Source organism: Galeopterus variegatus, unplaced genomic scaffold, assembly GCF_000696425.1.
Source record: "Galeopterus variegatus unplaced genomic scaffold, G_variegatus-3.0.2 Scaffold4833, whole genome shotgun sequence".
Classification (NCBI taxonomy): domain Eukaryota; kingdom Metazoa; phylum Chordata; class Mammalia; order Dermoptera; family Cynocephalidae; genus Galeopterus; species Galeopterus variegatus.
The window spans coordinates 74,990-91,646 of record NW_007730944.1 but is presented as its reverse complement, the minus strand read 5'-3'; the positions used below and the strand labels follow the sequence as shown (position 1 = coordinate 91,646).

The window sequence follows — 16,657 nt, the reverse complement described above, 5'->3', positions numbered from 1 at the left end:
TTCTTTAAGAATAAAGATATTGTTTATTAAGATATTAGATACAAGTTAACTCATATATTTGCTTTACTGTTCCTGATTGAATATTTTGAAAGTGAAATAATTTTTTCAGCATTTAAATACAGTACAAAATAAAAGTGCTTTATAAGAAATTAGATTATAATCCTAGTGTAATAATAATACAATAGTGTAAGTTATTGTTTCCCATATGATTAGGGAATAAAATGAGATATACACATTATTAAAAATTTGCTAGAAATTTATTATAGTAAACCTAAATTACTGTTTTTCTTGTGACAATTTTTATTATACAAGAAATACATGGTTATTCTAAAATTAGATTAAGAAAGGAAAAAAAATGTGGAATTTATAATCATACTATTCCAGTCGTGTGTATATGTATTTTTCTTTATTTACAAGGTTGAGATTGTATTATACAGTAATGTTTATTCCTTGTTTTTTATACTTAATATGTTGTGAACATCTCTCTATATTACTGATTGTACTTTTACATTATGTATTTACGTTAGTAGTTTAATAGTTGCAAAGCCAGTGGTTGCATAGGCTTTGCTGTTTATCAAGCAGAAATACTTCATGAGTTTGATAGAAAGGGTATAGTACTTCAAAGTTTTATATAAAATAGGCCTGCTCTTATACTGTCTGTGATTGGGAGCTATTTATACATTTTTTTCAATATTCAAAGCATAAATGAAATTAAAAGTGGATGTCAGAATAGTTAAAGTTATCTTTTGTTTTGATGTTGAAATTTAGTGGGACAAAGTACTTAATTTTTAACTAAATGCTTATGATCATTTATATATACATAACTAATTTTATCTTACATATGAGCCTTTGGAGACTAAGGGCTTTTAGGCATCTTTGTATCCTCCGTGGTACCAAATATATTGCTTTTCAAGTGTTCGTTAAAATGAATTACCAACTGCTACAAAAAATAAAACAAAAATACAAGTAAACATAAGTAATCAGTGATTCGATAAATTTTGCTATCTTTTAATAATCTTATTAATTAAAAATGTTAAAATAGTTTTTAAAAGAAAAAGCCTAATTGTCTGACTTATGAACTATTTTGCCTTCTGATATCTTTTCCTACAGAACTCCTGTTAGGTTTGTATAATTGTATATATTAAATTATACTTTTTGTTCCTAAGAGAATATAACCAGCCAGTATCAGATCAGCCTTGTCAATCTAATTTGAAATAATTAAAAATGTCAAAGATCTAGTGAAAATAATCGGCTAGGCAGTTTGGACCAGAGAGTCTCCAGTATGCTTCTTAACCTTATCAAAGAAATTAGCAACTCTGTAGCAAGGAGACCTGAGTCAGGGGACAATACTGTTTTCCCTATGCAAAGGGATAAGGGCTGTAGAAATTGAAAGGAAAGACCAGATGTGTTACTTTAATGGAGAAATAATTGATAGCATATTACATTTTATTTAATTGTATGTGAGGAACAAAGGAAATGAATGGGAAATTATTGTAAAGCATGGGATTAAGGGTGGGTTATATTACAAAATAAGGAATCACTGTGAGGAGAGGATATGATGTAGAGAAAAGATCATGCCAAGAATGACATGGCCCCATGTTCAAGATACTCCACATGATCAGGTATACTAGTGAAGAATTTTTATCATATAGACATATCCCAATTTAAACAAATCCCGTAGGTCAGACACTTTAACAAGGCCTTTACTGTCTATTCTTACCTAAGTTGTTTACCCTTGTTATTCTGTATTTTTTTTTCCTTTTTGTCTTTTTTCGTGACCGGTAACGGGATCGCAACCCTCGGTGTCGCGCCCGTACCGCGACCAGCAACGGGATCGCAACCCTCAGTATCGCGCCCGCACAGCGCTCAACCAGTGAGCGGACCGGTCTCTATATTGGATCCAAACCCTTGGCGGGAGCGCCTCTGCGCTCCCAAGCGCCACACTCTACCAAGTGCGCCACAGGGCCAGCCTTTATTCTGTATTTTTGTACCCCATTAATAGAGATCACACATTTAATTGTTTAGCTGGCTGTTTAGTTCTAAGTGAGAATTTTGTGAGACATTCTTCTTCCTGGGAGGAAGATTTGGGAATTTTTTTTTGCTGTTATGGCTAGTAAATCCTAGGATATTCTGAAAAAACCAATCTTTGGACCTCCTAGTCTTAATAGGGGTTTTTATTCATGTTTTGCAGATACCATGAATAAGTGTTTTTCAGCAGCTGCTTTTTGCTTTGAACTATAAAATTTACAAGAACTGTAGGGAACATATCTGGAATTGTTCTACTGTAATTAAGGAAGTTTCCTTTAAAATGGTCAAGTTTTACAAAATCCTTAATAATCCAGAGTACTTTGGTTAATATTATTTATTAGACCTTCCAGAGTTGGATTCAGCAGTTATTTTTCTATTTTAGACAATACACCATTTGAAAAATTTAAGGAAAGGACAGAGGAGGTCTTCTGTTCTTGTGACTCACACTGAATTAATGTCTGACCAGATGGCAACACATGAAGTTCAGAGACACATTTCCCATCATGCAAATGCACTGTGTCATTTTCACATTGCAGCAAGCATCAACCCTACCACAGGTAAAGGATAATAAAGTTTTCTTACAAATACATTGAAATAAGATAAATAAATAGAAAAGTGGGGCTACTTTTATAAACTTTTTAAAATTTTATGTCATTATTCCTTGCTGCCTTTTAAAATACTTCTTAATTGAAATATAAGTATATTTTTAAAAAGTTTTCATTATATCTAAGCATATCTTGTTTTCTACCCCTGAACACTTTCTTGTCCTATATACTAAGGGAAAGATATTTTTTCTTCTAACCTTGATATTTTCTTTTCGCTTTCCCTCTATGTGGCGGAGAGGTATTTTAAGGCAGTTCTGTGTTGGCAAAAGCATATTTGAGAGCCTCTATTTAAGAGCATTTTATTTTCTTTCTGCATGAAAACATATGAGAAAGACTATAAATTTCATATTATATTGCTAGTAGAACTATATTTATATAATGTTACAGTCATATTTTATTGAAATAGAGGTCTGTTGCTTCAGAGTGAAGAGGGTTTTATTTTTAAATGTTTGTTTATATGCAGATGTTACTCAGTAAATACAGTCCCAAAAGGGTGATATTTAGCATTGGCTCTCAATATGTGCTGTCCAATACATAGCCACTAGCCCCCGTGAAGCTATTTGAGCACTTGAAATGTGGCTGGTTTGAATTGAAATGTGCTGTACACACACAGGATTTCTAAGACTTAGTATAAAAAAAGAATATAAAATATTAGTAACTTTATTTCATATTGATTACTTGTTGAAGTAATATTTTGCATATATTGGGTCAAATAACAATATATTATTAAAATTAATCTTACTTGTTACTTTTTGCCTTTTGCAATGCGGCTACTAAAATATTTTAGATTATGTATATGCCTTCTACCTCGGTGGCTGCTGGACTGTGAGCACTTCCCTCCGGGACTTGGACTGAGCTCTGGTGCCATGTGGGTTTTGGCTCACCTTGGCGGCTGCTTGGCTGTGTGCCTGTATAAGCCTTCCATTTGTGGTTTGCATTATATTTCTATTGGATGGTGCTGTAATGGCTGATTAAATGTTATTTGGATTATATTATCCTTTCTGATCTAGCATATTGTGTTCTAAGAATGTCTTTATAATATTAACTTGTTTTCAAAATGGTGGTTTTAGATTTTTATAAATTTTTAACCTTTTTAAAAGAACCTTTTCTTGAATTATTGACTGTAATGAAGTCAATCTAACTTCAAAACAAAATGCAGCTAGTGAGTGAAGTAAATTCAATACATATTAGAAGGCTTGGCTTTTTAACTCTATACATTCTCCTAATCAGTTGGAATAGGATCACAGAATGTTCCCGCTGGATAAGCATTCTGTCCCATCATTTGAATCTAAGGACTGGATATGTTCTTTTATCCATTGGGCCTTGTTTTCCAGCATCTTCATTAACCTTCACTTTTTAACCAATTTTATCCATATTCAGTCTGATTTACAAATCATTGTGTTAAAAATATTTAATACCATAGGTACTGCACGTAAATACAACATTTAGGTTGACTAAATTTATTGATAAATGGAAATAATTTTGTATTGTTAGGACCCTTCCTCTTCACCTTTTTTTCAGGAAAATTTTTGAACCTACAGTACAACTGAAAGAATAGTAAGGTGAATACCCATATACCATTTACACAAATTCCCCATGTGTAAACATCTTGTCATGTATACTTTTGTTCTCCCTCCCTCTACCTTTATATGTCTTTGCTCCCTATTTGGAAGTAAAGTTGTTGATGACATTACCCTTCACCTCCTAAGTGTTTTACATTATCTAAATATTTCAGAATGTGTCTTCCAATAAAAAGGGGATTTGCCTTCATAACCACAATACTGTTATCGCATGCAAGGAACATGGGTAAAATAATATGTAATATATAGTTTATATTCAAATATGGATTTTTTAAATGCCTTGTCAATTTTTAAAAAATTCCTCTAATCTAGAACAGTCCCTCTGTCCCTCAATTGTCAATAAAGTCTCTCAGTCTCAAACAGTTGACACTCAGTTGTCTTTTAGAATGTCTTGCAGTCTAAATATTTGTTTATGATAAGATTTAGGTTCAACATTTTTTTCAAGAATACTACATAGGTACATAGGTGATGTAGTGTTTTATAGGATTGTTAATTTACAAATCCTGTTTTATATAATTTACTTCACTTTTATCACAAAACCAAGACTGTCATCCAGGAATTGGAAAGAAAAAAAAAATTTAGAGCATTATTTAACATTGATATTTATTACAATAGAACACTAGTAGATTATCCTGTGCATTTTATCTTTAGACTTTTCACTTCTTTTTGCAAAGGACATTTTTTTCTTTCCGTTGAATGATTTATTTATAATATTGATCAAAACTAAAGAGATTAATTTTTTGATTTATACTATTTTACATGAACTAATCTATACCACGAATTTCAGTTATCCAAATGGAGAAGTTCTGCTATACTTGGTAGTTTGCCTGCTTTCCTATGTTCTTTTTTGGCATTATTTTCCCCAACTTTTTAGGAAAGTTTCAAACATTCAGAAAAGTTGGAAGAATAGTGCAGTGAACACTTATTTTTTTTTATTGAAACAATTGTACATATTTGTGGGGTATAGAGTTGACTGTCAGTATTTGTGCACAATGTGTGATGATCAAATCAGGATAGTTGGCATATTCATCATTACAAAACATATTCATTCTTTGTGTCCATTAACCAGTTTCTCCCTAATCCCTCTTCTCCCTCCCGCTTTCCCACCCTAATAGCCACAATTCTGTTCTGTTTTCTTCTGAAAGTTCAATGTATTATTGTGTTTGTTGTTTCCTCCCTCCGTTCCTTTTTCCCTTGGGCCAGCAGACTCCCCTCCCCCAGAATGTTAGTGAATACTTTTATATTCTCCACTTAGATTCAACAGTTGTTAACATTGTCACGGTTGCTTTATTTTCTCTTTGTGTACAAGTGTGTGTGTGTGCATGTGCGCATGAATGAAATTTTTTCTTATCTTTTTAAAGTAAGTTGCACATATCGTGGTACATCACCCTTACATACTTTAGCAAATATATCCTAAGAACAAAGACATTTTCTCACATCATCACAGTGTTATTATCATACCTAAGAAAATTATGAGTAATTTCATAATATCTAGTATCTAGTTCATGTTTAAACTTCTCCAGTTATCTCTCTTTTTTTTTTCCTTTAAATTTTTATTTTGTCAATATACAATGTGGTTGATTATTATGGCCCGTCACCGAAACCTCCCTCCCTCCTCCTCTCCCCTCTCCCAAGGATCATCAGAACATGAAGATGGAGAGAGAGAGGGAAGTCCTAGAACCTGTTCACGTCAAAGCATACCAATGCCACTGCCTACTGTCCTGCTTGATCGGAAGATTGAAATGCTGCTAACTGAATGGAATAAGAATCCTGACATGCTTTTTACGATACACCCTGTAGATGGTACCTTTCTAGTGTGGCACATAAAGTATTTGGATGAATATAATCCTGGAATATTTAGACAAGTTCAGGTATATTTTACTGATGAAGCAATTATTATGTTTCTTAAAAAAAAAAAAAGAGAAATGGATGCTGTGTAGATTTAGCAGGTTTTTGGAATTACTAAAAAATTTTATTTTTGATAAGCAACTGAGAAAAGAATACTTATTCTTGCTTCCAAAAGGGATCAGTGACCATAAATTTTGCAAACCCGGTGAGTTCAAAGAAAACGAATTTAGCTTTGAAATGCAGTACTGAATATTTGAATGTATGTGTGTTGATTTTTCAGGGAATTCATAATATTTTGCATAAAATTAAGAATGTATACTAAAAGTCTGCTGTACGGCCAAAAAAAAAAAATAAGTTTATGCCATTAGTTCTTAATATTTACATTTACCATTAAGTTCAATTAAAATTTTTACAAGTTCTGCTAGAATTACATTGTCTCATTATTAGCACCTTTTCTGTGTGAGTACTATGTATTTAGTCATTATAAGCCCTTGTCATATTTTTAAAGAAATTAAAAATTCATAAAATCTTATCTTTTTGGTTTCCTCAGATATTCCAAATGTGTTGGTTGGCACTGCGTTTAACATTGATGATGGAAACGGGGGCTTTGTAGTTCATTGGTTAAACAACAAGGAATTTCATTTTACATCATCTACTGAAATATTTATACATCAATTACGAAAACTTTCTGAAAAGCAGGTAGATCATGAAAGTGATGAAGCAGAGAGAGAAGATGAGGAACATTCACAGGAAGAAAGAGAGAGGGGTTTACATATGAAATTAGACCATGGTTAGTATCCCATGTTCAGATTTTTCTTTCTCTAAAGTTAACACCTTTTTGTGGTACCACTTTTAGTTTAGAATCCTTCGTTCCTGCTCTTTCTCCTTTTTACTTATCTGTTCATTCCAAATATATTTATTGACCATCTACAGGGACCAGGTACTGTGCCAGGTCCTACAAACATCATCTAATTCCATGTTTTGTTAAAACATATTTCTTTGAGTAATGTATTACTTTGGAAGCCATATCCTTTTTAGAGAACAGCTTTCACTAATGGTGATAATAATGGTAGTGTGAGTTAAGTTTTGATTTATCTAAAAGTAAGAAATATAGCCGGCCCGGTGGCGCACTGGATAGTGTGCCGCTTGGGAAGCGCAGCGGCGCTCCCGCCCGAGGGTTCGGATCCCACATACAGACCGGTTCCCGCTCACTGGCTGAGCGAGGCGCGGGTGCAACACCGAGGGTTGCATTCCCGTTGCTGGTCCCCAGTCCGGTACAGGGGCAACACTGAGGGTTGTGATCCATTGCCGGACACGGAAAAAGACAAAAGACAAAAAATAAATAAATAAATAAAAGTAAGAAATATAGTAACTTTCAATACAGACAAGAAAATAAGTTACCTTTTTTGTTTTTTCCCTGACCATAAATTGAAAAAGGGATTTATTGTTTCTACAGATACTATGCTATTTATAGTTTAGTATGTAAATGAATTTTATAGTACTATTTAATACTGACAAATATGTACTGATATATTTATTTTCTGGTTCAGACTTATCCCTGGATAGAGAATCTGAGGCAGGTACAGGATCATCAGAACATGAAGATGGAGAGAGAGAGGGAAGTCCTAGAACCTGTTCACGTCAAAGCATACCAATGCCACTGCCTACTGTCCTGCTTGATCGGAAGATTGAAATGCTGCTAACTGAATGGAATAAGAATCCTGACATGCTTTTTACGATACACCCTGTAGATGGTACCTTTCTAGTGTGGCACATAAAGTATTTGGATGAATATAATCCTGGAATATTTAGACAAGTTCAGGTATATTTTACTGATGAAGCAATTATTATGTTTCTTAAAAAAAAAAAAAAGAGAAATGGATGCTGTGTAGATTTAGCAGGTTTTTGGAATTACTAAAAAATTTTATTTTTGATAAGCAACTGAGAAAAGAATACTTATTCTTGCTTCCAAAAGGGATCAGTGACCATAAATTTTGCAAACCCGGTGAGTTCAAAGAAAACGAATTTAGCTTTGAAATGCAGTACTGAATATTTGAATGTATGTGTGTTGATTTTTCAGGGAATTCATAATATTTTGCATAAAATTAAGAATGTATACTAAAAGTATAACTTAGGACAAGGTCCCCCCCCCCCCACTCCCTGTTAATTAGCTAAATTAGGCTGCCTTTATCTGTTACCTTTTCCAGCTTTATTGCTGTTTAGATTTGTGGTTGTAGTCATTTTGATGTACAAGCAAGTCACTTGAAACTTTTTTTTCTTCAGTCTTCTCTTAGGTTTAGGCCATGAATAGAGATATAGTATTATATAAATAGAAGAGAGGGATTAGACCATAAAGAGGTTGAAAATGATATTATTTTGCTAGGAAGTTGAGATTTGGCATTTTGCAAATAGAAGTAGTTTTGGAAGACTATTTTTGAGAGGAGGAATAAGCATACTACTTACTTTGAATCATATAATTGTGTTTTTCAGGTTTCTTTTTCTTCTCGGATTCCTGTTGCATTTCCCTCTGGTGATGCAAGCTCTCTTAGTAAAAATATCGTGATGTATGCCTGTCTAAATTCTACAAAAAGTTCTCACCACACTCTGTTACAGCAAGAGATGATGTCTGTAGGCAGTCCTCATGGATCACAGCCACTCTCTAGATCACAAAGTACAAATATGAACATTTTAGCTCCCACTGTCATGATGGTCTCTAAACATATAGATGGTTCTTTAAATCAGTGGGCTGTCACTTTTGCTGACAAGTCTGCCTTTACCACGGTTCTAACTGTATCTCACAAATTTAGATATTGTGGTCATCGATTTCACCTCAATGACCTGGCATGTCATTCAGTTTTACCACTGTTATTGACATCTTCTCATCATAATGCTTTGTTGACTCCAGAATCAGATTATCAGTGGGACTCAGACAATAAATTAAGTAGATTAATAGATCCTATAAAACATATGAAAGGTTCCTCCAAACAACCTCTTAGAAATGCAGCAACCCGTACATTTCATGACCCAAATGCAATTTACAGTGAACTTATTCTATGGCGTGTAGACCCAATAGGACCTTTGTCATACACTGGAGGAGTGTCAGAACTGGCTCGAATTAACTCTTTACATACCTCAGCCTTCTCTAATGTGGCTTGGCTTCCAACTCTTATTCCCAGTTATTGTCTTGGTAAGTGTTTATTTTAATTGTGAAATTAACAAAAGCTTTTAAACTATAATTTGTTATGCACAAAATGGTTTATATTTGTCATTATTAAGATGGATTTTAATAAGTATTCAGAATGTAGGCATGAGACTTACTTTTAGAATTTATAGAAGTTTTTGTTTTTGTTTTTGTTTTCCTTTTTGTCTTTTTTTACTGACCAGTAATGGGATCGCAACCCTTGGTGTTGCGCCCGCACCGCGCTCAGCCAGTGAGCGGGAACCAGTCTCCACATGGGATCCGAACCCTCGGCGGGAGCGCCGCGGCACTCTCAAGTGGCGCACTCTCCAGTGCGCCACCGGGCCAGCCCTAGAAGTTTGTTTTTAACCTCCCTCTCATAATCTATTTTTCTATTGAATTTTTTGTTAATAATTTTATATCCATTAGTTATATCTGTTTAATTATGATTCGGGACCATGGTTATGACTAAAAAGAAAAGTGTGAATATTTGTTTCTCATACTTCAGCTAATAATAAAAATAAACTACACATTATAACGCAAAACCTTTATTTTCTTTTCTCAGGTACCTATTGCAATTCTGCAAGTGCTTGCTTTGTTGCTTCTGATGGCAGAAATCTGAGACTCTATCAAGCTGTGGTAGATGCAAGGAAACTGTTAGATGAACTGTCAGACCCAGAATCATCAGTAAGTATTTACTAATGTTTACTAATATATCTAAGCTGATAAGGAATTCTTTTTTTTACTTTGCGTAGGACCTATTTGTTCATTGGTATTTAGGGAATGAAGATCTGTTCTGGGTTCTCTATGACATACATATGACAAATTTATTTTTTCTTAATTTGTGTTCAAGGTATGTGAATCAAAATTTCATTCTACGTACATATCACACATCAATACATTTTACATATAAAGAAATAAATGACTTTTTTTTTTTCCTAAATGCTATTTTTTCTTGACATTTTTCACTCTCTAGTTTGGTTCTATTAATTTTGCTTTGCTCAAAAAAGATAAGATATCTTTGCCAAGCTGTATGTTTAGGTTGGAAAATTTGAATTTTTCCAAGCTCTGTTCATTATTTTAAAAAATCATATGATTAGAATATGTAATCAGTGGGTGGTACTATCTCCTTCTGGTAGTTCTGTATCTGAACTGGAAGTCATATATATTAGTTAATTATCTAGATGTGAACAGTGAATTTTCCATTTAGCTATAAAACATATCTTTTAAAAATTATTATTATTAATAAATGTATTTTATTATTATTAATAAAAAAGTTAAATGATAGTTTAAAGCAGAAGAGGCATCTAAGGGTGATATATAATTATTGCCAAAAGGATGGCACTGGAAGGATTTTATAAGTCAGGAGAGAGAGATCAGATTAAGATAGGCATAGAAGTATTATTAAGGACAGTATTTGGGTTCATTCTTGATGGATGGATAGGATCTAGAAAAACAAATCCTTTGTCTTTGCCTGAGTGACAGAATGGCCTAAAAGTAAGTGTGGATACAGGAAAGTATATTATAAAGCTTGTTCCAATAACAGTGGGAAAACCATCTGGACTGGAGTCAAAGATTTGGCAGAGAGAAAGTCTAGAAAAGTATCATTTTAGAATGAGAATTGGAAGATAACTTAAAGGTCACCTCGTCTAACCGGCCATCTGATGCTTTACTCCTGTCTACTACATTTCTGCCAGTTTGTCATACGGACACCAGTGAGGGAAACTCAACTCTAAATGCAGCTCATTTTGTCTTTGAATTACTCACTATTATATTTAAATTCAATTTGTTTTCCATAAATTCTACTTGTTAGTCCTAGTTCCACTTAGAATAAATCTAATATTCCTTGAGTCTGAGAACACCTCAGATATTTGTAGACAGCTAGTTTGTAACCCTTGTACCTTTTTTCCTCAGGCCAAACCTGTTCTTTCTCAAACCATCAAGTTTCTCTGTTTTACATTTGACCCTGTTTACTCTTATGAGCAGGTTTCAGTTTGTCTATATTCTGGGTATTGTGATGATGACTAGACTTTATCGGTATTATGGCCTCTTATTAAATATTATAATGTTTTGGCAGTAACTTCGCAATTTTTGTATGTCATATTCTGGGTATTGTGATGATGACTAGACTTTATCGGTATTATGGCCTCTTATTAAATATTATAATGTTTTGGCAGTAACTTCGCAATTTTTGTATGTCGTTGATTCATATTGAGCTGACTCTCAATTAAATATCCCAAAGACTTTTTTTTTTTTTTTTTGCCTATAAGCCATGTTTCCTACATTGTATATTTGAGTTTGGAGCCCAAATGTAGGCATGTTTTCCCTATTACATTTTGCCTTGCTAGGCTCAATTTAACAGTCCAACTTTTCAGTATTTTTTAAAATCTGGGTTCTGTTATTCAATATATTTGTTGTTGTTTATGAGTTATGTTATCAGACTATTTGATGAGTATTGTTTTTATATCTTCTTCTAAGTTAATTATAAAAATAAACAGGACAGGTCTGAAAAAAGAGCCAAGCAGAATACATTTGAAATCTTTCTCAATTTTTATTGTCTAGAATATTTTCCATCTTGTCCCAAGGATTTCTGTGAGGCAGCTTGTCATGTATTTTACTGAAATAAAATACACTCTGTCTACAAAATCTTCTGCAGTCAAAGAAGGAAGTCAAATTTGTATGAGATGATTTGTTTTAATATATAATAGGTTTAATGTATGCACCTTGACATGTATTGATGGCCAAAACATTGCACTAGATAGACATCAAGCTCCTTGGTCTGGCTTACAGAAGTATGTTGTTTTCCTTTTTGAAAATTAGAACATTTGCCTGTTTTCAGTTTTTTGCCATCTATGGCATTCCCCATGATATGGGGGATTTAGTATTTTCTTATAGTTCTATTTAGTCTCCATTGTGGGTTTATTGGCTACACTCTTTTTTTAGTGGTTCCTGTAGGTTTTACAATATGCATCTTTAACCTCTCACAGTCTACCTTTAAATAATACTTCTTCAGTACTTCAAATAATACTTCAAAAAACTACTTCAAATATAATGTAAACAACTTACCACAGTATCTTTCCATTAACCCCTCTCTCTTTCTCATGTAGTTTTCAGCATACAAGTCCTGTATGTGTTTTGTTAGGTTTACACATAAATATTTATTCTAGTGATTGTAAATGTTATTGCATTTTTAATTTTGGTGTTCAGGTATTTATTGCCAGAATACAGAAATACAATTGATTTTTGTATGTTTATCTTGTATCCTGCATCCTTGATGAACTCATTTATTAATTGTAGGAGTTTCTTTTTGAAAATTCCTCGGGATTTTCTTTGTAGATAATCAGCTCATTGTAAATGGGAACAGTTTTATCTCATTCTTTCTAATCTGTATGGCTTTTATTTATTTTTCTTATTTTATTACAGTGACTAGAACTTTCAGCACTATGTTGAATAAGAGTGATGAGATTGGATGTCCTTGCCTTGTTTTCATTTTTAGAGGGAAAGCATTCAGTTTCTACTATTACATGTAATGTTAGCCATAGGCTTTTTGTAGATGCTCTTTATCAAGCTGAGGAAGTTCTCCTCCAGGTTTGTTAATTTTCTTAATATTTTCAAAAAACCAGCTCTTTGGTTCATTGAGCTCTTTGCTCTCTATTGTTTTCTTGTTTTTATTTTCATTTATTTCGCTCTCATCTTTATTATTTTCTTCCTTTTACTTGCTTTGGGTTTTTCTTTTTCTTTTTGTTGTTTTTTTCCTAGGTTCATGAAGTAGGAGCTTAGCTTATTGATTTGAAACTTTTATTTTCTAATGGATGCATTTAGTGCTATAAATTTCCCTCTAAAAACTGCTTTAATATTTTTATATGAAGTATTTTCATTTTAATTCAGTTTAATGTATTTTTTAATTTCCATCGAAAATTTCTATTTAACCCCTGGATTATTTTGAAATGTTTTATTTAGTTTCCATGTGCTTGGATATTTTCCTGTTACTGATTTCTAGTTTGATTCCATCATGATAGGAGAACACACTATACGATTTCGGTTTTTTAAAATTTGTTGAGGTTTGTTTTATGGCCCAGAAATATGGTCTATCTTAGTAAATGTTCCATGAGCATGCATATTTTGTTGTTATTGGGTAGAGTGTTCTATGAATGTCTGTTTTGATTGATGGTGTTATTGAATTCTTCTGTATCTGCTAATTTTCTGTGTAATTGTTCTATCAAATGTTGAGAGAGGGGTGTTGAAGTCTCTGTATTATTCAAGGTTCTCCAGAGAGACCGAATCAGTAGGATATATGGAAGGAAAATAATTAGGGGGAATTGGCTCACACAATCATAGAGGCAGAGAAGTCCCACAGCAGGCCATCTGTAAGCTAGAGAACCAGAAAAGCTGGTAGTGTGGCTTGAAATCAGTAGTGTGGCTCAGTCCTACCCTGGAAGCCTTAGAACCAGGGAAACTGACAGTGCACCCCCTAGTTAGGCCCAAGAGCCCCTGGGAGGCCTCTGGTGCAAGTCCCAAAGTCCAAAAGTCAAAGAACCTGGAATCTGATATCCTAAGGCAGGAAGAGAAGCACCTGCTCTGTAAGGGAAAGAGAGGGAGAGAAGACTGAGAGCCCAGGATCCCCCTTCTTGTGCCTGCTTTGTCCCAGCTGGGCCCTCAGCCCTATTGAGGGTAAGTCTTCCTCTCTCAGTTCACTGACTTACAAGTCAGTCTCCTCTGGAAACACCCTTATAGACACACCCAAAAACAATGCTTCATCAGTCATTTAGGCATCCCTTAATCCGGTCAAGTCGACACCTTATTTAACCATCACTGTCTCTAGCTATAATTGTGTTTGTCCATTTCTCCTTTTAATCCTATAAGTTTTTGCTTCACATACTTTGTAGCTCTGTTTGTTGCATATACATTTTGTTCAAAATCAAGGTGTTGTCAAGTCCATGCTCTCTCTGATGCTCAAGGAGTGGGTTCTTTCTTGCCTCTTCCTAGTTTCTGGTGGCTCCTGGCAAACCTTTGTGTTCCTTGGCTTGTTGCTGCATCACTCCTGTCTCTGCCCCTGTCTTTGCATGGCCTTCTCTCTGTGTGTCTCTGTGTGTCCTCTTTTCTTCTTATAAGGACACAGTTATTGGATTTAGCTCCCACTGTAATTCAGCATGACCTTATCTTAAACTAATTATATCTTGAGAGACCCAATTTCCAAGTGAGATTAGATTCTAAGATTCTGGTGGACACTATTCAACCCACTACATTAACCAACTTTTTTCCCCATCAATTATATGTGTAGCTGTATAGTCAGGAACTTCCAAGTCTCTTGAGCCTCCAGACTTTCTTGAGCCATTTTGACTTCCAGAACCCCATGCTATAAGGAATTCTGGGATTTTGCCTTTCTAAAACATAGAGTCTTGCCCTTGTTTTTGATCTTAAACTCTTAAGATGACATATTACTTTGTTAAGTTCCCATTGTTTCTGCTTATCCTTTTTGTTTTCTTGTATGTTAGAGCAGCAGTTTTCCTCATTACTTTTCTATTATTTGTGAGTCAAAATGTAACAAGAAGTTGTCACATGCTCTCCTATTCCTCAAATGAGATTTTTAGCAGTTACTGAGTAAAGATCAGATTTTATTTTATTTTTTAATTCCATGGCAGACATCTGAAAAGAATTGAATTTTATTCTGTGGATAGAGAGGTGGATTTAGGGGATACTGAAAGTTTTTGGACAGGGAAGTAAAGCAATTAATTTGCAGGATAGAGTATAGTTGGTAGGTACTAACTATAGCACAGAGACAGTGAGGCATCTACTGAGGCCAACTAAGCATGTGATAAAACAAACCTGAGTTAGAGTGGGATTTGGTAGACACTGGGAAAGAAGAAGAACAGGACTTAGTAGTTGCTTGAATATGGATACAAAAAGAGATGATTTTAAGGTTTCTAGTTTGTGATAGTGGTTCTGTTTGGATTGGATATCTGCCCCCAAACTCACTGAGGCTTTGTCCCCACATTGACAGTGTTAAGAGGGTGCGGAATCCTATTATGGTAGTTGAAAGGTGGGGCTTGAAGAGGTGATTAGTTTGTGAGGACCATGCCCAAGTAAATGGATTAATCCATTGATGGTTCATTGGTCATGGGTGTGGTTCTGAGAGCTTTAAAAGGAGAAGTGAGGAGTTAGCTCTCTCTCTTGCTACTGCCATTTGGCCATGTGACACCCTGAGTAACTGAATAGAGTCATCAACAAGAACAAAACCCTCACCACATGTGTTCCCTGGACTTTGGACTTCCCAGCCTCTGAAACTGTCAGCAATAGATATTGTTTCTTTATAAATTACTCACTTTCAGGTATTTCTGTTATAAGCAACAGAGGTGGACTAATACCAGTTCTACTAGCTGTGGCAAGGTATTTGTGAGGTATTTATGATGACTTAAATTTGGGACATGTTGAGTATGAGGTTATTGTGGTTTTAGATTCCTAATTGTGGTTTAGATAACTGTTTTACAGGCAATTGGAAAGAAATACTGAACATTCCACATTAGGTACCAGTGTACATTTGGGATTTATTATTGCAAAGATGGTGCTTGAAGCCATTAGACCAATAAAGGCATTAGTAATAATTAATGTTCATACATGTGACCCTCAGTCATCAAGAAGAGATTTGCTTATTAGCAAACCATTTATGAAGACAGGGATGAATGAAGACTTAAAAAAATTTTCCATTTAAAATCGTAAAGAACAGTTGTTTTGGTGCCTGAAAAAGTAAACTTTTGAATGTCTTTGCTCATTGATGCTGTATCAGTGAGATCTGTTCATTTGACAAGTATTTACTGAGTACCTATTGAGGTATTCTACAATTAAATAAGGGAGGAAAGAAGTCTTGTACTGAAAGATAGGTGGTTTAGTATGTACTGTCTTTACTAAAAACAAACTTTTAAAGTAGGAACAATCTAAAGTGTATTTTTTTTCACTCAATTCGTTAATTTATTCAATCTTTTATTTAAGACTTGACCAGAGAAGCAGTGGTACATGAAAGAAATGTGCATATTGTACCAGATGTTAATAGTGTTAAAATGGATAGAAATAGTTCCCACCTGTAAGGACCTTATATCTATTGGGTGATATAAAGATGTACATATAGTAAAGTGCTATATTAAAGGGAAGAAAAGACTTCCACAGGATTTGAAACTCATTTAATTGACCTCCACTTAACCAGCTCACTGGATTAATTGATGCTATTTCCTTTATAAAACATAAGATGGATGCTGCTAGAAAGTAGTGTACAAGGCCTTGTTGATTCCACAAGTTGTAACCTTAATAATAATAGGAAACTCTTATCTATGTTTATTGTGTGCCAGACTCTCTTCTAAACACTTTACATGTATTAACTCATTTACTACCCACTGACCCTAAGAAAAAAGTAATATTATCATCCA

General features: G+C 34.1%; 1 protein-coding gene across 1 annotated transcript in view; it reads left to right on the top strand.

Moving 5' to 3' along the window:
• The window catches only part of DMXL2 (Dmx-like 2), a gene marked incomplete at its 3' end in the record, with an annotated part of 150,096 nt that overhangs the window by 58,777 nt on the left and 74,662 nt on the right, over nucleotides 1-16,657 (top strand). The window contains exons 9-13 of the mRNA XM_008588451.1: nucleotides 2,411-2,585; nucleotides 6,612-6,851; nucleotides 7,612-7,883; nucleotides 8,552-9,248; nucleotides 9,805-9,926. Of these exons, the coding sequence (XP_008586673.1) occupies nucleotides 2,411-2,585; nucleotides 6,612-6,851; nucleotides 7,612-7,883; nucleotides 8,552-9,248; nucleotides 9,805-9,926 (1,506 nt within the window). The remainder of the gene's footprint in view (nucleotides 1-2,410; nucleotides 2,586-6,611; nucleotides 6,852-7,611; nucleotides 7,884-8,551; nucleotides 9,249-9,804; nucleotides 9,927-16,657) is intronic.